The sequence below is a fragment of the Morone saxatilis genome, unplaced genomic scaffold, assembly GCF_004916995.1.
Source record: "Morone saxatilis isolate NCDOM2014 unplaced genomic scaffold, NCSU_SB_2.0 Contig2, whole genome shotgun sequence".
Classification (NCBI taxonomy): domain Eukaryota; kingdom Metazoa; phylum Chordata; class Actinopteri; family Moronidae; genus Morone; species Morone saxatilis.
The window spans coordinates 10,887,652-10,915,264 of NW_023339762.1; the positions used below are offsets into that span (position 1 = coordinate 10,887,652).

The 27,613-nt window shown below is 40.3% G+C and overlaps 2 protein-coding genes across 6 annotated transcripts in view; both read right to left on the reverse strand.

Moving 5' to 3' along the window:
• The window catches only part of LOC118330483 (transcriptional enhancer factor TEF-3-like), a 37,026-nt gene extending 30,773 nt beyond the window's left edge, over positions 1–6,253 (reverse strand). For all 4 annotated transcript variants that reach the window (XM_035665026.1, XM_035665025.1, XM_035665024.1 and 1 more), the window contains exon 1: positions 6,093–6,253. The gene's annotated coding sequence lies outside the window, so the exon portion shown is untranslated. The remainder of the gene's footprint in view (positions 1–6,092) is intronic.
• Positions 6,254–8,506: 2,253 nt separating this feature from the next.
• Positions 8,507–27,613, reverse strand: part of si:dkey-82f1.1 (DENN domain-containing protein 2A) — a 32,813-nt gene continuing 13,706 nt past the window's right edge. For both annotated transcript variants that reach the window (XM_035665128.1, XM_035665129.1), the window contains exons 2-20: positions 25,905–25,991; positions 22,252–23,292; positions 20,392–20,519; positions 18,787–18,899; positions 18,469–18,666; positions 18,161–18,254; positions 17,419–17,469; positions 16,951–17,138; positions 16,296–16,405; positions 15,550–15,619; positions 15,163–15,240; positions 14,196–14,336; positions 13,906–14,054; positions 12,020–12,197; positions 11,880–11,921; positions 11,630–11,735; positions 10,351–10,647; positions 9,929–10,015; positions 8,507–9,416 (exon numbers count right to left, since the gene is read on the reverse strand). In XM_035665128.1, the coding sequence (XP_035521021.1) occupies positions 9,385–9,416; positions 9,929–10,015; positions 10,351–10,647; positions 11,630–11,735; positions 11,880–11,921; positions 12,020–12,197; positions 13,906–14,054; positions 14,196–14,336; positions 15,163–15,240; positions 15,550–15,619; positions 16,296–16,405; positions 16,951–17,138; positions 17,419–17,469; positions 18,161–18,254; positions 18,469–18,666; positions 18,787–18,899; positions 20,392–20,519; positions 22,252–23,292; positions 25,905–25,990 (3,189 nt within the window). In that variant the 5' untranslated portion in view covers position 25,991 and the 3' untranslated portion in view covers positions 8,507–9,384. The remainder of the gene's footprint in view (positions 9,417–9,928; positions 10,016–10,350; positions 10,648–11,629; positions 11,736–11,879; positions 11,922–12,019; positions 12,198–13,905; positions 14,055–14,195; positions 14,337–15,162; positions 15,241–15,549; positions 15,620–16,295; positions 16,406–16,950; positions 17,139–17,418; positions 17,470–18,160; positions 18,255–18,468; positions 18,667–18,786; positions 18,900–20,391; positions 20,520–22,251; positions 23,293–25,904; positions 25,992–27,613) is intronic.

Below are 27,613 nucleotides of genomic sequence, written 5' to 3' on the forward strand. Positions count from 1 at the left end.
TAACCCCCCAGCCCCCCCCCCCACCCGTTAAACAGGACTGCATACACACATATACTGACCAATTGAGACAAACACACTCATGGCATCAAATGCCATCAATCTCATCAAATGTAGAATTAATTAAAAATCTTTTAATCACCTATAAAGCACTGAATGGGCTGGCACCACCTTATATGTCTGAGATACTGTGTCCTCTGGCCTCTGTGAGATCTCTGAGATCCACTGACCAAGGCCTTCTGGCAGTCCCATGTCTAGGCTTAAAAATGCAGAATCAGTTCATAGCTTTAGGAAGCTGCTAAAATATTTTTTTACTACTATCAAATTATAAGGAAAGAAAACATGAACAAAGAGGGGCCCACACATGAGCGAAATATGTTTAATACACACTCACAGAAACCATATACACACACACACATACACCGCTGTACTGGTCAAACAATAAAGCCTTTTCCTTCAATACACACACTGACACGCACCAAAACAGAGGCAAACACCACAAGAAGCTGCAGGTAGCTGTTCAACTTTGCCCTGCATTGTCCTGTGTCGGCCAGGTGGGCAGGTAGCTAGGTTACATGGGACACTGAGACGTGAACACATTACTCATTACTCCGTGTGATTGTGTTTTGGGATATTTTTAACCAGGCTGGCAGCGTGGCCCTATTGATGGCAATGTCAAATGTAAGCTTGACATTGTAAGCAAGTTGGTGACCATGCTGAACATTATACCTGCTAAACATCAGCACTGTAGCACTGTTACTGTGAGAATGTTAGCATTAACTATGACATAAGCATTTAGCTCAAAAAGCACAACAGTGCCTTCATATAACTGTCATTATCAGCAATCAATGGAAGAAATGCAAAGGTCAGAGTGTACTGCAGGTCAATATTCAAGAAAAATATAAACATTTAAGGGTGAGGAGCAAAACCTTAATTATTTGTCTGTGGTGCTCAAAAACTCCAGAAAACTCCAGCACCTGCTCCAACTTAATGCCTGCATGTAATATGTATCTCTAAGTGTGTGTGTGTGTGTGTGTGTGTGTACTCAACTGTTCACAATCTCCACTAATCAGGCCGGGAATGTAAAGGCAGGAAACACAGTCTGAAAATAAGGCAGCCGTATAGGATCAGGTTATGTGATGGAAAGAGCTGGTGGACTAACGGGTTTGTTTTGTTGGGCTTTTGTTGAGAGCACATGTTCTCTGGCACCGAGTCCCACTGGGCTGCACCAGTGGGAGTCTCCAAGCTCCGCACACTACACACACACACACGCACACACACGCACACACACAATCGAACAGACATATACACAGTGTGTTTTGATCTTAGGTGTTAGGGATTCATGGTCATATAAACATGCACAGAGCAAACACCTCTTTCAAATCAAATCATCATCATCGAGTAATATATCACTTTTTTAACCAATTAAACGATTAATTCATTTGTCTATGAAAAACAGTAAATAATCACACCTAAGTCTAATGTGACGTATACAAATTGACAGTCCAACAGTCCAAAAACCAAAGACGTTCAATTTATAATCACATAAGACAAAGAAAAGCAGCAAATCCTCACAGCTGAGTAGCTGCAAACTTTGACTAATTTTCAACAATTATCATCGATTATCAAAATAGTTGCCACTTCATTTTCTGGCAACACACTAATCATGTTAGCTATATGTGACTTAATATGTAACAAACAATTTTATTCTGCATTATATACGGAGAAACAAACATTTTCGTCATATCAGCACATATCGGACAACATATACACGATACCGATGTGTCTGAGATAGGCCAGTATCAGCCGGTAATATTGGCCGACCAATATATTGGTTGGACTCTACTAAAAGCCCACTGTACACACAACCTGATGAGCACAAAACAGCAGGCAGACAAAGTTAGCGTCTAGCTTAGACACGACTATTCGATTAGTCAGTAAAATAATTGGCAAATATTTTGATAATCAATTCATCGTTGAAGGGATTTTTCAAGCAGGAATGCTGTTTTCAACCTCTCAAATATGAAGACTTGCTGCTTTTCTCTGTTTAATATTATTGCATTTTTTCACCATTTCATAAACTAAAATAAATCAGTTAAGGAAGAAAATAATGGACATAGTACCAATAACTGTTAGTTGTAGCCCCAGTGTAGCTGCTGAACATAGTGAAGCATTCAGCAGCTAAAGAGCCACATATTTCTGTCAGGAGTTGGTGGCGACAAAAACAGAGTGAAAAGGAAGAGTTAACATTGGACTTACATTCACCAGGGGACCAGAAACACACCTTCAAAGGAACGTTACTATGTCCTTGCTGGATTTGTGAAGAGGTGCTAACCAGTTTACCATATTAACTTTGTATGGTGATGAGTGTCAGTCAGATTAAGAGAAATTGGAACCAAACATGCACAGAAATGCAGCCTCTACAAATGATAGAAACTAAAAATGTGTATATATTTTTTTATCGCAAACCCCACAGTTCCAACTCCTTATCTAATGGCATGCAGAGAGGACAGAGGGTCTATCAGACCAGCCCCAGATAATCCAAAACAGAAAGATCCATCAGACTGGCTGGAATCAATGGACAACACAGTCACACACACTGTACAGAGCTGTGGGTGCAGAGTGCTGTTGGGAGAAAAGGAGGGGAGGGGGGGGGTGCAGAAAGTCTTTGTTCTACAAGGCTCATATCTGAGGCATTATTCGTTTCTCTCGTGCGAGCGGAGGAGGAATGATCGCTATGTGGGATGAGCACAGCAAAAAAAAAAAAAAACCTCCTCTGCTGTGGAGAGGACCTGTCTCAGGGCAACTCCACACACACAAACACACACTCTGACTCGCAAACAAGGCTGAAACACAAAAAATGTTTTTACCTCCCTTACTTGTTCCACTCATTCACCCACACATACATATGCACCTCTAGGCCCAGTCACCTCCACCCACACATCAACCCCCACATACAGATGCACACACATACACAAATGATGCTCCAGTGCCAACAATACAACCTTAGAGTTCACATTACAATATAATTCATCTGTCTGAGACAATAGTGAACCCAAAGCCTTGAAAACAAAAGGGCCAAGGCTTGGAAAAAACCCAAACTCCCCTGGCTGTCAGACACTTCAGAGGAGGCTTTGACAGGTGTGTTTTTTACCCCTCCCCCCCCATCACACTGTCACCCTGCTCCATCCCACCTGTTGCCCCTCTGGAAACACACTCCTCTCAGCTGCTCTGCGGGACACCAGAACACACATACGCACACGCACTCCAACACACACACACACACCGGGCAAAATCCCATGTTAGCCATCTCGCACCCTGACAGAAAATATTCACCCGCACGCTGACTTTTCAGCTCTGCAGTTGTACAGAGAGGATCTATTGAAATATGTCCCACATTACAAAGGCTATCACACACAGACATAACACAACGTACACATTAATACACAAGGTGGAATTTTAAATACTTTTTTTGCAGGAGCACATTTGGTAAAATTGAGTATCATGTTAAGTCGGACACAAGATCTAAAAGCACACTGGGAGTACAAGTGAAATGATTTCATTCTGGTTTCAACTTCTCACCTTTGCAGATTTGTTGGTCTTATTTGTCTTCTATCTTTGTATATTGAATTTGGATTTTGGACTGTTGATTGCCCAAAACAATCCTAATCAATGCTATTTGACATCCCCCTGGTTTAGGGAACTTGAGATAGGCATTTTTCACCATTTTCAAACATTTTATAGACCAAACATTTCAACAATTATTTATAAATATATATATATAATTTGCACATTATTTGACAATGAAAATAACCTCTAGCAGCTGCACTATCGGTTACTTGGTGTTCTTTGTTCTCCAGCATATCTGATCTGCCAAATCCACATCACCCTGGAAAATACAGTAGGTTCTGAAATGTTACTCATTTTACAGCAATCCTTTCAAAACATGGCTGAATCAATTTAAGTTTTATTCAAGTGTGTAACACCAGGATATAGCAACATTTAAACATTTTTCTTACAGTTATGGGGTTTCTAATTTTCTAATCCTGCTTTTGGTGACACCTGTATTAAGCATATTAATAGACTCAGACTCCCCCGTATTGTCACTGGTGTCTCATTTCCAGTGTTGGGAGAAGTATTTAGATCTGTTGCTATAGTAAAAGTAGCAATAACACAAGGTAGAACTGCTCTGCGGCAAGTAAAGTCCTGCATTCTGAATTCCTATTATCAGCAAAATCAACTTAAAGTATAAAAAGTAAAAGTAGTCATTATGTAGAAGAATGACTTTACTCAGTATCATAGTACTCCATATTATAATAATTTAATATTGCTACTGATACATAACAGTGTAAGCAGCATTTTGATAATGTAGCTGGTCAAGGTGGAGCTAATTTTAACTACACTGTACACTCTCACTACACTCTACTTTTGCATAGTTTATAATCTATAACCATGAATCATATTTTATAAGATGATCACATGTTTCTGCAAAGTAACTTATAAATAATGCTGTCACATACATGTAATAGAGTAAATAACCAACATTCCCCTCTTGCCCAGCATCACCTGCACTGTAGCACCGATCATGGTTTTGATTTCTAGTTTGTTTGTAGTTGAACGCGCTTATTGTAAGTCATTCTGGACAAATGTAATATAAGTGGACTATATTAGTCATAGACACACATATAGAAGAGATGGTTTTAGATTACTACAGCAACAGCAGCATTAATTAACTGCATGGCAGAAACACATGATACCATCCATGTACAGCAAAAATAAACAGTATATACTGAACACTGATATCCAGTGGTAGAAAGTGGTGGAGAGTACATTTACTCCAATACTGTACTCAGATACAGTTTTTATACACTGGCACATTACTTCAGTGTGTCCAGTTTTTGCTGCTGTACTACTGTGTTTATACTTATACTCCATTTGACAGTGAGTATATAGATTGCAGCTTAAGGTTTTGACAACAGATCATAAAATCAATCTACAAACAGAATAGGACACATTCAAGTACACAAACGTTGATGGTTCAAATTACCGGTAGCTCCTTCTTACTCTACAATAACACACTGCTTACACCTTAACTAATGAATACAAGTAATATAACTAATAAAACACACTGCACTTTATTTATCTGACAGCTGTAGTTACTTATTAAATATCTCAACAAACATAGAATGAGTCAATTATATAAAAACAGCAAGAATCAGCTACAACATTAAAAACGCTGCTTAGATGTTAATGCATCAATAATAATAAGGATAATTGTGTAATAATATAACTTTGACAGACACCATTTGCTTGCACAGTGAGTCATTTTATACTGTTTAAGCTACTTTGCTGACAGTATTTGACATTCAATTCAAAATGTAACTTTGCTACTTTTACTCAAGGATCTGAATACATCTCCCACCACTGTGCACGATATAGCCTGCTTCTGCTGTGGGAGCTTTACTTCAATAAAAGGATGGGAATACTCCTTCCACCACTGACGATATCATGCGTCCTTAAAAAAAAACACAGGTGTTTTAATTACGCGAGACAATTAAATCATGTCACTGAGAAAAACAAAACGCAGCCACAGCAGCCACAGCACTGCTCCGCCAGGCCACTTCAGGCTACTCACACTTGTTGATAGAAGAGAGAGGGGAAAAACAACAACTGAATCAAACGTGCGAGTTAATAAATACACCGTTTGAATTATCTCAGTTTGTCGGTGTAAAACTTTAGCCAGCCAGTTAAAAGCTAATGTTCGACTACAAGACTGTGACGTTATTCTCTCAGAAAACGGGGAAAAGTTCCGGCTGAAGCACAGGAAGTCCAAGCACACACGCTCGAGCGCTTGGAATTAAAGGGGGAAAATGCAGGAATTTGAGCAAAGAAATGCGAAATATTTGAGGAATGCTGTCTCGGACAGTGAGTGAGAATGATTCAGAGAGGAAAAAAAAGGCGCTGTGAAATGACTGACTTCACATACAATATTTAAAAACAAGATGAAAGTTTACACTCCCGACACAAGGTGCAGTTAAAAATGTGAACATGAGAGCAAGACTTTAAGACATTAGAAAACACTTGAAGGAGCTTACCTGGTGAGACTATTAGCGGTCTGAGAGGCAGGCAGGTGGAGCAATATTATAATTTCGACTCTTTTTTCTTCTTTTTTTTCTTTCTTTCTTTTCTTCTTTTTCCTTTCTTTTTCTTTTTCTTTTCCTTTTCTCTTTTTTTTTTTTTTTTTTTTTTTTTGCTGTTTGTTCTGCTTGCCCTCGTCTCCTATCCTTGAGCGGTTTTGCTTTGATAGCGATGAGGTGGGTGCAGGAATTTCATGTATATTAGCCTGTGTATGATCCATGAAGCCTGGAAAAAGCCATGGGAGAAAAAGACCAAGGGGAGTTAGGAGAAGGAGGGGAGGTGGAGGGGGTAGTGTGTGGGAGCAGGTCTGAACCGGTCAACCACGTAATGACGAAGGGGGGGAGGAGGAGGAGGAGGAGGAGGTTCAAAAAGGAAAGAAAGGCAAAGGAAAGACCTGGTGGGGAGGGAGGGAGGGAGGGAGTGGGGTTGTGCAAAGGAAATATCATCAAGACTAAAGAATACTGGAACAGTATTTATATCCAACTTTGGCCCAGATGGGAACTTAATTAGGTTCAAGGTGTAAGATCCACTCCTGGCTTGTTATTAAAAATCAATATTGGACTAAAGGCTTTGTTTACTTATGAACAATAAATGGACTTTTGTTTGTATGTCTTTACCCCAGAAGATAATGCTCTATGTTCCTGTTACAGCGGACTAACACATTCAGGCTTCATATCATTTGTTTATCTCCTACACCACATGATACTGAATATGGCAGGATGTAACTTAATTGCTTTTCATACGTACATCTTGTCAAAATGTCAAAAATTTATTTTTTTAAAGCATAATTGAATTTGAATGACATAAAGATTTTTGTGGGGAATGCCACCTTACAGTCTTTCTTTCTGGCCTCAGTTCCCATCTATCCTTCACTTATACTCTCACATAAGCAAACAAAAGTGCTAATATTGTTGAACTGACTTGTTGTGCAAGTCATTAAAGGCCTGCAGGCCTAATTGTCTGAGATGTGATTCTGAACTTTGGACTGTGTGTTTGGAAACACATGCAGGATAACATGAACTGGGTAACAGAGTCCTCCAGTGGATATTGTGGGAATGACAGCGCTGGTTCGCAAGATGTCTTTAAAGGGTGACACCACACACAAGACCTTTCTACTTTTAGTTTTCTTTTTTTTTTTAAGTTAAGATTTCACTAATGAATCACCTCTGTTTAAAAAAGTAAGCAGCTATGTGCCGGTGTACCATATTTATCCCCCTAAACAATGTCTTCTACACTTACAGTTGTTGAGATTAGCAGCTTCCCTCCTCAGGAACAACCACTGTGCTCAGATAAATGATTTGGTTCCTAATAGGCAGGCTGTACGCTACAGGACGGCCCGCTCTAGCCTCCTTCTGTCTTCTTCGTGACTGATTTAACTGTACTCCAGTTCAGTAACTTGTAAATTCTTTGTCTTCATGGTGTAGCTTTTGTAGATACAGGTGTATCAATTAAGACCTGTTTACTACACACAGGAGATTTCAATTTAACACATTAATTGGCTGCACCAGTGGTTATTTAGGTGGGTCATATTATTGTAAGTACTGATGCAAATGTGTTTTATATTTCTTATTTGTTATTCATTTCTACATCATTATACAATTTTTTCTGTAATGGGAACTTGATTTTATTTGGAGAGACAGCGCCCCCTAGAGCTGGAGAGAACTCCACTGATTTCACATGTTGAAGGCAACATACTAGTCACAGAGAGTAGTTCTCAGGCTGTCTGTGGCTCAGCAGGAGCTCATACTCGATAGACCTAACTTGAGTAACCTTGTCTTGGGCTTGCAGAATAAAATTTTTTTATGCCCTGATAAAAGACTCTATTGAGATGCTATTGAGTTGCATTATGGGAAGTCTACTGTAGGATCCCGTGTGTTTGGAGCTTGACGCAGCCTAGGGACAAATCTCTGTAATATTTTGGCCTCTGCTGCATCAATCAGTCTCTTGTCAGACCCCTAACTTAATGGAAGTGCAACATGTAACACGTTGCTAGAATGCGCCTTTAAGCAGAAGAGAATCATCAAGCTCTAACCAATATGTAACCACTTCCAACACAACTTAGTGGTTTAAATCCAAGTCATCCAGTTTCTACAATCAAAAGCTTCCTGGCATCCACATTAGCTTAATGTGTCATGGCATTGTAAATTCAAAATGATCCATTAAAGCCAGATTGTGTAACTTTTGACATATTCTTCAACTGGTCTAGTATGACCAGTAACTCATGGTAGTAGTTACAGTAGCTAATGTTAGCAAAACTTACTTCTGCAATCACTGAGTCACCATGTGCAGCTCACTGTAGGCCTCACTTACAATCAATGTCCACTCAAAATACAGGAATTTACAATATTGCAGCAAAAAAATGAGTCACCCGTAATTCAAAAATTCGAATCACTTTATTTATAAAGTTTCATTGCATTCTCAATCATGTTTAAGGCAAACCTGATTGCTTATGTGAAACACTTTGATACTGATTGGCCAAAGATACACATCTTCCTTTAACATCAAGTCTATCCAAACCCTATACTCAAACCCAAGTGAGAGAGATGTTTTCACACTGATTTCCTTTTGGTGCTCATTCCTTTTCCAATAAAAAGTTAATTTACTTAAAACAGTGGTACATTTACCCAACAACCCAAAGTGGTCTACAAACAGTCTGGACTAGACTCTGTTAAATAAAGCCTATTACAAACTACAGGAGATTTCTTTGCACTCATTTGAAGGAAATTTTATAAAGAGATTAAGTTTGTTCTAAAAGAATATAAATTAACTTAAAAGCCTCCTGTTGATGAAGAAGTTGTACTACTGAATTTATAAAAGCTTCTATAGAAAATACTTGGAATGTATAGGAAGGTATTGTACAAAATGGGGGCCTCCTTTACAGGTTTATAGGTGAAGTCAGTGAAAAAGGGAGAACACTGTTCCTAAAAACATTTACACGGTGTTGTGCTATACAGTAATACACTGCAGGGATTGACTGTAAAACATCAAAACCTGGGGAAAAGTCCAACATGACATTTTTAGACATTGCTTTATCGTGTTGGACGGAAGTTTTGGTCCAAGCTGAGTAAACCCTTCACAACACTAATGGAATGACTGGCTAATGAAGCTGCTAACCTTCCCTCATGTCCAAAAACTACAAGTCCAGTTCACTTGAAGGATCTTCCTTTGTTCTGATCTTAAGACACATCTCCATCTCTACATTCTTCAAGTTTTTTCCTACTTTCACAGATGACATCTTGAATCCAAGCATCATTTCTTGGAAAGGAACTTCATCTTGTTTCCTGAAAAAAAGCAACAGATGTGAATTAAAATTAAAACGAAACATACAAAATGAAGCACAGTGATAGTTCAGGCAGAGCACTGAAGTCACATCAGCTGTTTGCAATATGCTTTACAATAACTGGCTCATTCACAGCTGTGTGGTAGTAACATCCAGTCAAATATGTACAGGTATACAGTGTGGACATTAAAACAATTTACAGTCACTTGTTACTCTGCTGATTACACTGTTGCTGCTACAGCTCCCTCCATCACCCTGATCCATATGTGGTATCCTGTAGTGTAGATTTAACTAAGATTTATATTCATCTATGTGTTTTAAAGGGGAGGGATTAGCTATCACAGTGCTCTATCAAGAAGCAGAGACTTTTCTGTGGACTACTAAATCTGTGGAAAACTGTATAACCATTTCCTATAAATGGGCAAATCCTTCACCTGTCTCTGAACTAGAAGTTTTTGTATAGATCGATTGACTGATTGATTGACTGAGCAAGGCTATAACTGTAAAACTCACCTAGACCCTTGAGGAACTTGTTGACGCCTCGTTGCTCACTCCCAGGCAGCGAGTCCAGATACTCTTGTGCTCTCACCTCAAATAGACCTGGAAATAAAAGAAAAAGTCAAATATTTTAGGTCAAATGTTTTAAACTGTTATAAATATATTGAATTTTAAGTAAATCAAGACATTCTGACAATGTTGATATATGAATAAAGTCAAACTAACAACTTATTTATTCAGGAAAGCCCCATTAATATTGAAATCTCAAATTTAATGGAGAGCAGGGTACATAAAAAACTATAACTGCATCATCAGACTTTACACTTCATTCTTTTTAAAATATTTTTTGGGGCTTTTATTGCCTTTTTTTGATAGTGACAGTTGAAGAGTCACAGGGAAGGGGGAGGAGAGAGGGGAATGATGTGCAGCAAAGGTACCTCTGAGTCCCTGCCTGCGCAGATCCCTCTCCTGGATGAAGCCAGTGAACATCTGAGTCTCCATGAACACCTCCAAGAACCTTCTCAAACTCTTGGAGGTTACCGCTTTGCGAAAGGCCTCGCGCTGGAAGGACGAGGAGGGGGAGGAAGAAGAAGAAGAGGGGCTGGGTAAGGTGGGGGAAGAGACAGACTCATCCTCCCGCTCTGCTCCACCCATGAAAAGGGAGTAGTGACCGACCATCTCCACGAAGAAACGCACAAAGGCCTCTGACACAACCGTGCTAAGGGAGCTGGAGTCTGGTGGAGAGAAAACCCAGAGGAGTGTAAGGAAAATCATTATTAAAGGATATTTTCTGTCCTATACAACAGAATGACTAATACATCCAGTATCTGCAAAGATTGATCAATACCAATGACTCGAGTGTGGGAAAATAAACTCCCTACTTACTGGAAATTCCAGATACTCCCTATCACATTACACAAATGTTTAAGGCATTTTATTTAGACCAAAAGCTATACTCTCAAGCCAAACATCAAATGGCATTGTTTCGCATAGCCGTACATTACAATATCGCTAGGCTTTCCTGTTGGATATTTGCCACAAATTTCCAGTTTCTGTTTTGAAAGTGTCACTTTGACATTGAGTGTGTTAAACGGTGCATGAGTGTAAAACTAAAACCCTCTAACTGCTGCATAAAAGCAGTGTTACACTGAACAATATGGACTGGAACTGACAGGTCTGTTGTTCCCGGCCACAAGCATTGATATAATGATGCACTGTGTACGGCTACATTACTTTTGGGGTATGACATTTTCAACCACTACATAGCAGCAAAAGCTAACTGTCTAGTTTGATTTTCATCACTCTTTAATGCCAACTTTATACATGCACACTACAGTAGAGAGCATTATTGAATGTAGCAATCCAGTCATGGAAATTAATAAAATTGCAAGATTATGATCAAGTTGCTATATGATAACTTTTAGGTGTTTCAAATGTATTTTTATTGAATGCAGCTGGCAGGATGATGGAAAGTTTAAATATAAAAAGTTATGTTGGCAAAACTCTGAACACCCTGGAGTGTTAAGAACACTTGAATGCCACCTCAATCAGATCTCTAAGACAGCTAAAAAAGGCCATGTTATTTTTAAAAATGTAATGTTACTCTTTTACAGCTTTACAGTCTTTTGTATATTTGTTATTTCTAATGAATTGTAAATATACTGTATAAATACAGTACATCTTGTAAAAGAAATACTGTAATAACTGCTCAGTCACCATTGGCCAGATCTCCTTTCTCAGAGGCCAGCTCCCTCCTCTTGTCCAGCACATGCTCAAGAGCTGCCTGCAGCTTGTGGGGGAGAATGGAGTCTTCATCATCCAGCTGTGGAGGTAATGACAGCCATGTAAATACAGTCAACGCACAGCAGTGAATAAACAGACTGTATTACGTAACATCTGGCAGAGTCACTTAATGTGTGATGTACGGAGTTTCACTGCATTCTCCTTATGTTTCTATGGTTTCTACCTGTCGTAGGAAGCGGCTGTTGCAGAGGTCGACCACCAGGACCTGAGGGAAGAGTAGAGGGAGAGTGATGTAATTTCCTGGAGCTATTGTTATTGTGAAGTGAAGGGCACCACAGTCAGTACATCACAATCTCATCTTACCTCTTCTATGGGCAGCTCTTTGAGTCGAGGCAGAGAGCTAGAGAGGAGGCCGACTATAAAGGGGGTAGGGGTGCAGACAATATCCAGCATGGAGGGTGGGAGCACAGGGATGTATGTATGCTGCCAGGTGAAGGGGTAGAGCAGAGCCACTACTGCATGACAACACTGAGACAATGTGCTGCAGAAAGAGAGAAAGCAATACATTAATGCTTATAAAAAGTTGGTAGCTATTTTTGGATAAAAACTGCATAGTACACTTCAAACAAGGAATAAGCATGTTATAATGGACATTATTATTAGATTATGATTAAAACAGTCTCACAACAAGGTACATTTAGTAGCTAAAGCTTTCTTTTGAACTTTTTAAACTCAATATTTAATATGAGAAAACAAAACAAAAAATAATAACATTTGGAATATCTACAATTTCATGACAACTGGGCAAATTTCATTTGATGAAGAAAATCATGCATTACAAACAGAAGCTTCAGAACAGCTACTAAAATAACTTGCGCTGGAACTGTTTTGTCAATTACTGTTTCTACATTTTAATCTATAAAAAATGATCAATCTTCAATATTTGTAGTATTATGTTTTCCCATGTCTCTGGATTGTTAAATAATGTACCTTTACTATAACATTATTTAGTCAAATTGCACTACTAATATACAGAGTACTACATAATATACCTGGGCATTAGTAGTTACGTCTGCCTCAGTTAGTTCCTACATTCTCCTTGTTGACTTTCTGCAACGACCCTCAGAAAATATGTGCAGCAGGTCAAGAGAGTGATATATATATGAGATTTAAAACTTTAAAGCTGCAGTTGGTAACTTTTATGAATATAACTTTTTTTTATTGAAACTGTCACTATATTCCTGACAGTAGTACATGAGACAGATAATCTGTCAGGTTAGCAGCTCAATTTACTTTGAACAAACTAAAATACAAGTCTCTCCCACAAGATGGTGCTAATAAACTGCTCAAGGGAAATAACCTCTCCTGCTACCCATATCTTAATTTGGAACATAATGTTAAAAGTTCATTACTGTTGCTGCAACAAAGCCGTTGTTACCCCGAGAGGAATGTTAAAAAGCATCTCTTAGGGGAGAGTGATGTAACACTTATAAAAAGTGAACAGCGGCAGCAAACAAACTCACCCCACGCTGTTAACTTAATGTCTCCCGGGTGTGCATCTGCTCACACTTAATTCATTAAAAAATGGATTGACGAGGCCAAGTTTCCCCTCCACAGTAGAGAATGTGCAAAGACTTGTGATCTGCTTAGGCGCTCTGGTGGGAAATGCTTCTTATGCTACTTTTTAAACAACAGTCCAAAGGCAAAAATATACATAAAAACTGTTCGTGTGACTCTGAGAACTGCATATTGTATTGCAAATACATTTTTTGAACCAGTAGGTGGGTGTTTTTTAAAACTAGATCAGTACACAATGGCTGATTCCGGTAAGTCCACATGTTGAACCAGGTGTACCACAACAGTTAAAGGTTTTAAGTGGACTGTGTGGGTGTGATGACGTCATTGTGCACGTGTTAGCTCTGCAGTCATGCTCTCAAGTCTAACTCCTTCTATCTGGCATCCATGACAGTTTTCCAGAGAAGAAGTGATTGTTCCCCAGGCGACAGTATAACACAACAGCATTCCTTCCTCTCACACTCGGTTAGGATCTTCTTTTCCTCAGACTGTTTGTCTCTCTGTCATATCCTTCAAACTCTTAACTCTTGGTCTTTTGCGCATCATAACCCTTCCTTCAATAATCGGATCTCAGTAGATTAATGAAAATACTACAATGGTCCCCCCCAATGCTGATGCTTCTTGCAAGGTCAGGAAAGCCACGTGTTATGTATCAATACGTTGCAGGAACAAACCTGAGTTTGTCGGCAGTGAAGATGACCCTGCGCTCCAGAAGTAGAGAGGCAAACACTCGGAGAAGGAGACGTAGACTCAAGGAGGAGAACAGACATTCAAAGTCCACATGTTCCAGACGGGAATCTGATGGCCTACACAGCTCTATCACCTGTTGGAAAAAGACAGAGAAAAGACTATTAGATAGTAATATACAACTGCACAGATACACGTAAAAGACACTAAAAGAATGGGGTGAAAAACTACTGGTTCAAATGCTGTTTTCACAGTGACAACACCGCCATCATCTCACCTCTGTCCCAGAGCCAGGGAGAAAGTTTTTGACAGTGATGGTTCTTCCTGGAGCAGGAAAGGGAGCTTCCATTATACCTCTCATAAAAGGCTGCACCAGAGCAGGGGAGATGGCCCTCCTCTTTTCCACTTCATCCAGGATCTGGAAAACACAGAGAAGGAGATTCTGTAATTTGAATACCGGCAATCACAGATATTTATATAAGTAAACTGTAGATATGTTAGGTACATGTGGAGTGTTAGATCTTTCTAACAGTTCTGACAAATTCTTTTCAATAGATTAGACCTTTTGTGTAATTTAAATATTTATGTCTTAGGGTTGGGCCCTATGATCATATGTACTGGATATGATTTAATTCATCAATAGTAAGATATTTTTCTGTCATTTATACCATAGTAGCTGTTCCTTGTGTATTAGGCCATGTGTGATGTGATGAAGTACTGTAAGAGGCCAGCGTATAGGAATTAGTGGCAACTAGCAGTGTAGTTGCAGATTGCAACTCACATGCTTCACCCTCCCTTTCCAAGCATGATGGAAAAACTATGGTGGCCTCGAACTGCGTGCTCATTCTAACAAAACATAATCAGTAACTCCGTGACAAAAATATAATGATTCATAGTTTCTAGTTAGACTAATGAAAACATACCAATAAATATTCCATTTCTGCCAGTAGAGCCTCCTAAATGTTATACACTGGATCTTACAACCCCCTCGCCTCACCCTCCCATTCTGAATGTGTAGGAGGAACTACGGTGGCTGGAAAATGCTAAATGCCCTTTCTAGAGTCGGTGTTAAGTTCTGGGATACTGTAGAAACATGGTGGTTTAACATGGTGGGCACAATGACTCTTATTTCGTATGTATGTGTTTGTGCAAAACAAGCCAATCTGTGCAAACTAATTAAATTTGATGCAAGACATTATGTAAACTTCGTGCATTTGCATTTATATTTAGTTCACCATATCTACCTTGGAGAAGAGGTCGAAGCAGCCCAGGCGGCTGACGATGCAGTAGACCTCAGGGAGCCTTCTGCCTTTACCACTGGGCTGTGAACAACCAGCAAGAAAAAGACAGCTTCAAAACACTGGAGTGTCACAAGACTGCTCACCCAAGTACAACCACAGGATTAGACCAGCGGAGCAGAGCAAAGCCTTTGTTTCACACAGACTTTGAAGGTACAGTCAGGAAAAAAATGTCATCATTAAATCAACCAAATTTAGGATATTTGTGGAAAATAATTATGGAAAAATGGTAAAAGGAGCAGAGGAAATTGCATAAGCAATTTTATAATGAGGGATTATCTATGTTAAAATCCAATTAGGAAAAAGGGGCAGCGCCATTTTTTAAGAGCATACCAGTAATCGCCGACAGTAGCCAAACCGCCTGCTTCCATCCTCACCAGTCAGGACAAATGAGAATGTCTCACTTGGGATAAAAAAGAGAGAAAGATAATTCAGACATGTTGGAAAATACTGTTGTGGAAACAGATAACCCCATTCTGGACTTGACTTTGTGTTTTGGTAAACAAAGGTATGACTTTGTACTTAGACTGAGGCTTACTCTGCAAATATCCACACAAAACCTCCTAAGCTCCACCTGACAGATATTCATTGACTGGCGAGGACCTTCTTGACAGTCAAGAGTGTCAGCCAGTTCAATGCAGGTGTGTGTTTGATGGCCCCTCACCCAACATTTGTCTCCAGGTAATTATTAGCCATCACCACCAGGATACACATCATAATTTCTCGGAACAATGCAGACGTTGAGAAGCCAGGCTAGGAGATATTGGGTAATAGTTGCTGTTAAATATATTTAACAGCAAAGAAAATGGGGTGATTTTGTAATAACAAACCAGGTGTGAGGTGCTAAATCTACCATCTGTCCCTGTAATCATTTATATCTGTCAGTGCCTTATCGTTAAAGAAAGTCTTTACAAGCCACAAGGTCATTTCTATTTCGGGATGTCAGCTTCTTCTCTAACAAGTGGTTATTAACAAGGAAAACAGCTGAGCTATTACCACTTTGCCGGGAAATTCCAGTGTCCCTGTTTTGTTTCACTTTTTTTTTATGCCTTAAGTGCAGCGGCAGCAGTCGGACTGACCTGGGGAAGTTGTCGACAGGCGCCCAGTCCTTGGCGTCAGGGAAACAGAACTGAGGGATGACCTTCAGCTGGTCCTCAGCCTCCCGCATGAACTTGAAGCTCCTTTCAAGCTGGAGGAAAAAAATAGAGCAAATGAAGAAGATGTGGTACTGAGACGTCTGCACACCGTAAGAAATAACTGATGAACTACAAAACGAACCACTTAAAACACACAGAATCTTCTTCTATTGCCATAACCTAAACAGATTTTTAGATTTGTGTTAAACTCTTCATCATTATAAAACTGCAGTCACTATTCTAAGTAGTACGTTTTGTACATACAGCACTACATCACTGTACAATAAATGTAATCGTTGTCTTTTTGTTGGATCTTTTGTTGATGAAAAATAAGTTTTTCTTATTTCTTACTTTGTTTTCTTTAGTCAGTATTAAAGTATAAGGTATTATATCACTGCTCAAAAATTACTAGTAAAATTTCCTGTGTTTTTTCCCAGAAAAAGTCCTTAGAAACTGGGGTATATACAGTGAGTTGAATTATTACTACTGGTCAGCTATTTAGATAATGATATTTAAAATCCTCTACAGCAGTGTTTTCTTTTTTTAGTAAAGTGTCTTGGAATAGAGTGCTTTAGTAACATTTTTTATCCCCTTTCACCTTGAGAGGAAACTGCTGTGTTACTTCTGGCAAGTATGGGACTCCAGCCTTTGTCTTGTGGAGCGCAACAACTATGAAATACTCAAAGAGTTTCCTCTCCTGCAACTCCATCAGATCCCTCTCCAAGGTCCGGTACCGCCCCGTCTGCCTCAGCATAGACTGGACCGACACCAGCCGCTGACTGTGAGCTGAGTGACAGAGAAACACATTCAATTCAAATACATCTATATCGTGCACATAGGCATGCACAGAGGGTCACTGTGAGGCCACTATGTAAGGGAGTCTGCAGTTTCAACTGTGTGTTTTTGATGTTAGCTATATACTGGAACAATGAAAAGGAAGAAAACTATGATCTGAATCAGTTTTCGTACACATGCTCCTATTGTGCTTATATATTTGGCATCCCCTACAGCATGGAGCTACGTAGCTACTGTACGTACAGTATAAGTATTTATTTTCTGTTCTCACCTTTTAGTTTCTCCTCCGTGTCACTTTCTGACTCGCTGTTCTCATCTGTCACTAAATTAAAAAGAAGCAGTGAAAAAGAAAAACAGAGCGTGAGGAGACTGCAAATGACAATCACAGGAAACTCAGAGCACATGGAATTTGCCCTCATTGCTTTTGTTCCAGCCACTACCACACCACCCAGTCCTCTGAAATGTGGGTCATTCTCAACTGACCCCAGAATGTAACTTTGCCCATAAAACTAAGTAAATAAATTTGGACTTTTATGGAGATTGACCTTATCAGTACTCTAGTATTTCTGGTCAAACTGAGAGTTGTAGGAAACGTAACCTGATGAAAGGTGTCTGCAGTGGGTGGAGTGTTGATAGTATTCATGATAAACTTTGAATTCAGTGATGATGGACATCATGGAAATGGCCTTGCAATGTTAGAAAAGCGTTATTATTAAAGAATTACTGGATCCAAAGTGGGATCTGCACCTGGATGTGTTCTCACCAGAAACTAATCACTTGTTCCTTGGCACATAGTGGAACTTTCCACCAACTTTTATTGAAATCAGTTAACAAGCATTTGCAGACAAACAAACAAACAAACAAACAAACAAAACCACAACCTCTTTGATGGGAGCATTGCAGAGGCGGTCATGATTTTTTAATTCACAGTTGATGTGAAGCAAATGAAAGGTAAAGACAAACAACAGTCTGTTTCTGTGGACTTTTTTTTCCTTTTATATTTGAAGCTTTACCTCTCCCTGAGCTGGACTCTGTAGACTGAGACACCCTCTTCATGCGTTTCTTCCCTCTCCGCGCCTCGAAGATGGCATTGATTTTCAGCACCATCTGCAGCAGGTAAAGAGAAAGAGATGTCCATCTTAAACTCCTTAAACCAATAAACAAAATCTCCCAGACTCCTAAGAAGATCTTTTCAATATAGCTTCTGGGAGGCCTTCCTTTAGGCGCACTTCTCACAGGAAATATTCGTCAGAAAATGTTCCCCTGTCCTGGACCAGCTCTGAGGCTCTGTCTTTGTAAGAGGCCTCTCAGACTCCCATACCTTGGGGATTTTCCTCCGTCTGCGATTGTACGGATCTCCAGAGAGGCAGGGGGTGTCATCAGGGCTGCTGGGCGTGGAGGGGGGGCTGATACGGGAAGGAGAGGAGATACCAGTGTCCCTGCTGGTCTTGCGTAGTTCCAGGAGCTTAAAGCTTCGCCGCTCTGAATTTTGTCTGAAGAAGCCAGGCTTGGAGGACAGCTGGGGAAAGGGGGGGTGGGCAGGTGGAGCAAAACAGATACATCAAAATGGGATTTTAGTATAGAACTTCTTCCATTAAATCTACTTTGTTTTTATAGTGACGTATTTGTGATCCTGTACCTTAGTTGGTGTGTCAGGGACAGGAGATGAGGAAGCAGGTGAAACACATTTGCTACCCAAACAACTTCTCTCCAGCTCTATATCTTCATAGGGATTCTCCTTCGATGGAGGATCTTCAGAAGAAAAAAAATATATATATTTCAAAACTAAGAAATCATAGTCACCTGAATTACACAACAGTCTCACACAAGTTTTCCAAAGAGCAGATAAAGTACTCTTTCCATATCAGTCATGTTTGTTTTGCCAGACGATTCCTGCTCCAGATGTGCAGAGAGCTACCAGAGGCAGCAGTGTGCGTACCCAGCTCATATTTCACTGTGATAAGATGCTTGCACAGCTAATGCTAAATGTAGCTCTAGCCACTGGTCCTCCCCTGCAGATAAGGAATGAGGAAGTTTCATTTTACAAAACCTGTGCCTCTTTCTCTCTTTGTCTCTGCCTCTCTGTATCTCTCCCCAACTCTATCAATCCATCCACCAGATGTGACCTGTAGGAGTTGGAGGATAAAGAAGGGCGTTCGGTTCCCCACTCGTTCTCCCTCTGAGGAAAACAAGGGATCAGCGTACTGTTTTTCACATTGCGGGCTGATGAGAATGTCACACTAATCTCTGCAGTGTGTTTGTGTGTGCTGTCAGCTGTGCACATGTGAATTTGCATCAGTCATCAAGGCGAGTGTCTGAGTACATGTAGTGGTGACAGTTGCTCTCCTCTCAATCTGAAAACACTATCAGGAATGTGGATTGTGTGTTTAAAGTGTGTTGATGTGAATCTGGTTTGCGTGTGGATGACAAGACTACGAGGACACCACAGCCGTCCATCACTGTCTACACTATCTTTATCTCTGCTGCTTTTTGAGTCAACAGCTATAGTGAGTCTGAGTTACTTTACCCATGGGACACTGCTGAGTGTTTGGTGAACAATGTCAGAGCGTTTTAAAGAACAATACTGCTGTATGAAAGGAGGAAACTATAAAAGAATCAAAAATAAGCTGTGGCATCACTCAAATATAATTAAACTTAATTTGATTGTTGCAAGCAAGCAGCACTCATTATACCAGTCTCTAGGAGGAAAACCAAAGACACATTGAAGCGATTGCCAGTAATGTGCCGGCTCTAAGCTATTCATATGCCCACTGCTGCACTGACAATAACAGTAGCCAACCTCAGCTACAGCACGACCTCACACAATGCCACTATTGTTCGTTATGAAATTAAACGGGCTCTAGGTGGGGTTGGCATAAGACTGCAGACAATAAGGTAGGATCGTAGGTCATGTGTCCACCTATGATTTTTTAATAAAAGTGAAGCAGCGTGGCTCTAAATTAAAACTGGAGCAGAAAAAACAGAACAAAGACAGCTTGGCCTCCTCATCACCTCCATTACCGAACTCTCTGACTCACACTGATATGAGAAATAGAACTCAAAGGTCATGCCTTGTATGAAGCGTATAAAACACAGGACAACCTACAGTACAGTATTTAAAAATGTTTTACAGTTTTTGCAAATCCAAATCAGTTTATAGCCTCCAAATCTGATAATGTAACTTTGAAACCACATGTCAGAAACTTGATTTTTTAAAAATTGAAGTGTGAGTTGTATTGTTTACCTATTATGTCCTCATAGACATTCTCTTCTGATAAAGTGCGTGTTAGGCCCAGTCTGGACTGAGCATACCAGTCCACCCTGCAGCTTTCTGTAGACGACTGGAGCAGATCCTCGAATTCGTAGGACTTCCTGGAAGACAGGCCATGACAAAGATTTAGAAGAGTTGCACGCCAAATACAAAAGAAGAAGAGGAAGGAAGGATTTTTGACTGATGACTCTGAGTGAATGTGTGTTCATGTTCATGCTTTTAAAAAACGTTTTAATATGCCAAGCAGGAAAACCGGTGTTGCCATTTTCTAGTTGCCACATCTGAATGACCACATGTGTTTCATCACTACCAAAGATTAAAGCCCAGTAGAATGACATGCACACAAGCATCCATGGTTGCATGTGTCCCCACATACATGCATATACATACAATTGAAAGTTGCACATTATTAGATAGAGCTTGCTACAATCCCATTGCAAACAGTGCAAGCTCCCTGCAAAATCTTACCTTCCTGACACATATGAAAACTAACCCATTTCGCACTTGTACATCATAATGATGCCAACTATTGTGCATTGTCCCTAATATATAAGTCAAGTTAAGCATTGTAAATTACCATGAAGCTGAATCCCCTTTCTGACAGAGTTTTAACAAAAACTGAACATTGTAAGCTTATAAAAGTAGGATTTATTGCAGAACAGTTGCATTGTATTGGATGAAGCTACATGCACCTAATAAACTGACAACTCAGCATATTTGTTCACGCACACAAAAAAGCACACTGCTATGGACACTCACAGAGAGAAAGCCTGGCAAACAAAGGGCTCGACACAGCACCCATGAGCAGAGGGAGGCCTCCACATATGGTATGGAATGTAACAGATCCAAGCCAAGCTCCAAACAAGAATTCAGACCACTGGAGAAAGTGAACAATAGATGTACTCCAATACTTCACATTTCTTGGTTTCCTTGCAGCGCTTTGTTTGTTTGATTGTAACCATCTGAATGCGAGTACTACTTAGAAGACTCTTGAATATGTTAATTGCTCTTGGCAGAATATGTTTCTGGATCAGACTACACACTTTACAAGTAGACACATTTTTACATTTAGAAAGTCTAACTCTGCTAAATAAATGCCTGACAGCTCATTTGTGATAACCGAAGGCCTTGCACAATAATTTTTACTGTTGAGACTAAAAGGAAAGTGGCCTCTTTCACATGACTCACACCCCTCTGTATGTTGTTCTCCCCTTCCAGTAAAGTTTTGGAAGGAGGAATGAGTTGAGTTGATGTGTACATTCCTCAGATCCAACCAGTGAGCTCATTTTTTGGGATATTTAGAAACAGGATGATGTCACTGTTGGTTTTGATTTACAGCAGATGTGGGAGATGTTGTTCACCTCAGTGTTTAGTTGGGGAAGGCTTAGAGGACACAATATATTCTGAGGGAACAATATATTGGGGTTAAGAGAAGACGAGATGGCTTGGTGATGATGTGCTAGCGGATAGATATTGTTCTGTTGGTTGGTTGGTTGGTCTGTCCACTTTGTTCCAGACTAAAATATCTCAATGTTGGATGGATTGTTATGCCATTTGGTACAGAAATGCATGGTCCCCAGAGCACTAACCCAACTGACTTTGATGACCCCCTGACTTTTTGTTTTCTGCTGCAATGAGGTTGACTTTTGTGTTTTTGAGTGAAATGTCTGGCAACTATTGGATGATGAAATTGTTACCAACACTCATGTTCCACTCAACAAGAAAAACTGTACTTACGTACTTTAGTGTTAATTAGCACGTTAGCATGATAACAAACATCAAGAACTCATCAGAACTAATCAAAGCTGCCCATATTCTCTTTTATTTTCTTACCTGTTACTACTGTCCCGGGGTTTGTCAGCCCAGGGTCTCCTGCAAACTCCAGGTGGTGGGCATGTGGGTAAAGGTGGAGGAGGAATGGAGGGCAAAGGGGGTAAGTTCCTTCTTCCCTTCCCCGAGCCAGGCCCTGAAGCTGGGGTAGTGGGGGGTGTATGGTGCTGGAAGGTTCTCTGAGGTTTTGGTAGAGGGTTTATAGATGGAGCACCTGGCTCACTGTATACATTCTCTGGATCCCCCTCCTTCCTCCTCCGTGACCCGCCAGGACGCACCACGTCAAAAGTCCCAAAAATGGGCTCATTGGCTCTCTTTTCTGTTTCCTCCAGTTCCTCCTTTGAAGGAGGGCAGAAATAATTCCCTGGAAATGCCAGTGAAGGTCTGTCAGGAACTTCCTTTGTTGCCTTCTCCAGTTTCTTAACATGAGTTAAAACACTTTTCTTGTCTTGGGGTTGTTCTGTTGGCTTGGAAACCCGAAATCCCTTCTCTAGGATCACTTCTCTGTCCTTGTTTGTTGGGCCTTCTGGAGATTTAGGCCTCGAATCCCCCAGCTTTCCAGCATTCTCCTTCCCTGAGTCTTGTCTGTCCCAGCTGACAAACCTCTTGCTATCTGTCCTTTGGACTTCTGAAGATTTGGATTCCTTTTTCCTCACTGTCTCAACCTCCTTCTGCGTCGTGCTCAGTGGACATGTTCCTGTAGAAGTTGGTGGGACAGGCTCCTTTTTGCCCTCCCACTGTGAGATCTTATCGCGGATGCTGGCAGTCTTGCCTCCCGCTGGGCTCTTGTGGTTCAGCTTGCCACATAGCCCATTCTCCATGTTGGGAGTCCGCGGGTCACTGGTGGTGGAGGCTCTCCTGTGAGCCAGCATGGTGTGTGGAGGACCCGGGCTGTCGCTCAAGCTGAGTAGGGGGGAGAGGGGTCTCTTGGTGGACACAGCAGTATCCCTCCTGTCTCTGTCCCCTGGTGACCCGCACACCTCTTGGCGCTGGGGCACCACCAACGACGGAGCCTCCCCGACCTTCAAGCCACAGCACTGGAGCCTGGAAAAGAACCACACATAGAAAAATACTTGACATACTTGCTTAACCATTAAAAGGTTTGCAAACAAACCACGAACAAGCTAAACATCCTGTATTCTACCAAAAATATGCTAGTAAATGAATGAATTAATAAACATACAAGAAGTAACTTGAATTCTATACTGAGGAGAACACAAGCAAACACATGGTACTGTATCCATATGTGTCAAAACATAATATATTAGATTTAAAACTCAAATAAATTAAACATACATTGCTCTTACACACTGATAATAAGCATTTAATTAAAAACTGAGGGGAAGCAAAAATGACTTCATACAGTCACATTTTTTGAAAGTAGTATATAAATCAGGCTCCGCTTAAAATGCTTTCTGAAAACTATTAAAAAAAGAATTGATATAAAAACTAAAACTCAAGATATATGTGCTTGAAACTAGTTTAATTCAGCGCAACAAGTTAATTTGTCAAACCAGGACTACAATATAAGAACTAAAATAGTTTCCCTTACACTACTATCTTATAAATCCAGGCCAAATAAATTGAATTAATCTTGAAGTTGCTGAGGCATACTTCAAGATTAATAGGCAGGAAGGTCACCTGTCAATCACAATATATGGACTGTGGGTAAGGGAACAAAAGTAAACTCAAACAAACAGGAAAAGCATGCAAAGAGTTAGTAAGGGGACAGTGCTAAACACTGAGCCAATGCTCCAACTGATGTGTACTTAATTCAAACCAGACAAACAGAGGGAAAGAGTATATTGCACTGTTTTAGTGTATATAATGTAGCATTGCGCTCCCCATAGCTCTTAAAATTTGCAACGCAACGTGAGCACTTACAATTACATCCAAATAGATCTTTGTTTAATGGGGTAAACAAGAATTCTTGTTAAAATAACTCAGACGTCTGTTTGGTGCCTCTGTTTCAGCTGTGAGTCACTCCTGGAAGATTACTGGGTCATGACTGTTTGAACTCTCGGTTTGGGGGTCAAAGTTTACAAGATATACACACAGCTATTTCTGGAGAGGAGATGAAAGTATACACAGAAGAGGGGAGAGGCCGAATAGTAGACGTGCATCTTTTCTTTTCTATTCCCAACCCTCAAAACTCTGATTTGGCCCAAAGACCATTCATCAAATGATTGAATTTCCAACAAACAGAGGAAACGTGGCCTTGCTGGGTGACTTCTGATGACATTGCTGGATGTGAAAACCAACAGTCTGCAATTCAGAGGAAATCTCTGGGGGAAATTACTGATTCAAGTTTCCTCAGAGACCTTTAAAGAGAAGGAAAAAACTTGATGTTGTTACTATGACCAACGAGGAAACCAAATAATTATCTTCGAAATTGCTGCAGGTTTTATTAGTTTGGCCCCTCTCCTCTCCCTTCCCCCTTTCTTTCTCCTTTCATATCCCCCGCCTGAAACAGCAGTTTTTATTAAGCTGACGCAACAGAGGGGAAAAAACTAGGTCAAATAGAAAAGGAGTAGTAGTGAAGGAGAACAGGAGTAGGCAGGGGGGGTCGAGCGAAGGAGTTACAGAAAAAGTACAGTAGATGGAGAAGGAGATTAACGCTGTAATTCCTCCATCTAAAAAAAGCACTTTTGTGATTAAAAGAGAAACAGAGATATAAAAAAAATGGGCAGTATGGAAAGCTCATCTTTCAACCGCAGCCAAGGATAGGTGGAGCATAGACAGGAGGGTCAATGAGAATAGAATGAGGACACAAAAGCATCGCTGACCAGCTGAGCTAACACAGCAGATCAGAGAAATGGTTTGAAATGGGAAGAATGGGTGAAGATTTAAAAGAGAGATTCACCTAACTTATTTTCATGATATCAACTTCTGTATTATATATTATACTATATAAGTATTGAGCTTTTTAGCAATGGTAACTACAGTAACATGGCAGACCTTTAAAACAACAGACATTTAAATATCCCTCTAGACAATAGGCACAAACACTGGCACAAACCGAAATCCCTTCATTATAATCTAAATAGCATTAATGAATATTGCAAGGGAGTGGCCATAGAGTGGCATTAGACAGTGGCAGCAGGGGGGCAGTAACAGTAGCCAGAGGCCAGATGGCCAGCTCTGCCCTACTCTGCTTCTCTGGCCCTGCTTTTGTTATACAGCTGACCCTAATGAAAAAGGGTGTCTCAAGCTTGCTTAAGAGCAGTACAGGACTGTATGATGATTAGGGGAAGAGTCCAGTTTAGGCCCAAGCGACATGTGATGGAGAATGTGTAGAGGTGTAAGATGGCAGAGTGAAGTGAAATAGCTGTACACGCCAAGGTTATTATACTGTAATTAACTGAAACTAAAAGTAGATGTGAAACCTTTTGTCAGTTGTTTCTTACTGCAATGCAGTTTGGAAGTCGCAGTTTACTTCTCTCCTCCATTTACATGTTCTACTTCCTCTCAATGAACCAGATCTTTTAATGCAGTTGTTGATTATTTGTACTGGTAATTCCATCCAAGGTTATCAAATACTCAAACAGCAAGTTAAGCATCTGGTCTATGTATACATACAAAAGGAATATGACTGATTAATAGGAATAACCTGAATCAGAAAAAAAAAAAATCTGATCATCTTTTGAGACACCTACCCGTTGACTGATTGGTAGATACAATTGTCAGTGTTTGTACAGAGCAGCAGGGCCCTCCCACCAGTCATGGTGCTAGCAGCTGGCATCCTGCACAGTCACACAAAGAGAGACACAGTCAGTTAGTAGAATGTATTTTATAATGGGGTGTGTACATTGTGTGGATGGTTAAAGTTTGTTGAAACACATGTGAATGCAAAGCAGACCTATATTTCAGCTTATAGGTCATGGAGTTGCAAAGCAAAACATTTACAATTCAATTCAGTTACAGAGCATACATTTAGGATATGTCAAACCTAAGATCATACACAAAAATAGGCAGACATATAGACTGACAAATTATAGTTAGGTCAAAAGAAAAGCAGCTTCCCCAGAACTCCCTTAGGGAACTATAGTATGTGAATGTAAACTACTAAATAGCGCAAACCTCTCATTTTGGGTAGGGAAACTCACTTCTGAACCAAGCTGCCAAGAAACAGACCTCACAGGTTGCATGGCATCTCCCCAAAACTGGCAGTACCCACTTGATTAGTAAATGGAGGATACAGCTGAAAACAAAGCTCTGTGCCAGTGGCTAGCCATAAACACACATTAGGTTCCAGCTTCCATAATGCCATGGAAAACTTATGGAATATGCTATAACGCCACATTGTAATATAATTAAGTTACATTAGGAAAATATCAGTGGCAGCTGAAAGCCAGAGATGGGCAATCAGTTCGACTTTTTTAGGTTATCATTCAGTATCTCATCTTTTTGCACTTGCCAAAACAGATTTCTGGAATATTTTCAAGACAAGTACAGAAAACACATTTTGTTTTTGCACTTCAGATCCTCTCCACTACACATTTGCCTCTGTTCTTCATTATGGGCAAATAGTGCCAAGGAGACATGCTTGGCTAGTTTGAAAATATTACTTGGTCCATTTGTCAGAGTATAATGAAACCAGATCCCGTTGGAACCTAGCAAGACCATTCGTGTGTAACATTGAATTAGAGCCGCTGTTGCTCAGCGCTCATCACTTGGCCTATAAAAGCTGGTAGCTGGCATAGAGCAGAAGGGCCTAGCCTCTGTCTGGCACAGATGTGGTTAACACAACAAGAGAGGAGGAAAAGTCAGGGTTAACTCCTGTTGGCAGGTATTCACACATTTTCTCTCTCTGAGTAAATTCTCAGAGACACTAATATATGCTTTGCCACCCAGCTGCATACTCACACACAAAACCTCATATAAAAACACACCTACATAGATCTACACATCTTGCCAAGCTGCCCATACTCCAGACCGTGGATTGTGTGTGCATGTGACTTCAACCAGATGTGCAGGGATACTTTAGGGTATCCGTAGGCCGTTAAACATTTCCTGAGCACTGCCTGGCCCAAACCCCCCCTCCAATCCTCTCCCAATAAACGTGAATTATCTAACCCTCACACTTCTCTCCCTTGCCCCCAGACTATGTGAGCCTAAGTGAGCCAAATTCCACAAATTGTTGTCCCAACTGGCAGCGAAGGAAGTCAGAAAAAAAATGACAATTTCGGTAGATTACGTAAAAGAATTGCAGCCAAATAGCTGAACTCTTCCCTAAGCTAACAACCTAATTGTCCCTCTGGGTCCAGTGTTTTGGAATTATTCTGGGCTTGTACTTTTTTCTCTTCCACAATGAAAGAAGAAATGGACACTGCGTAAAATTTCTGGTCTCGTCTGACGAGGTGTA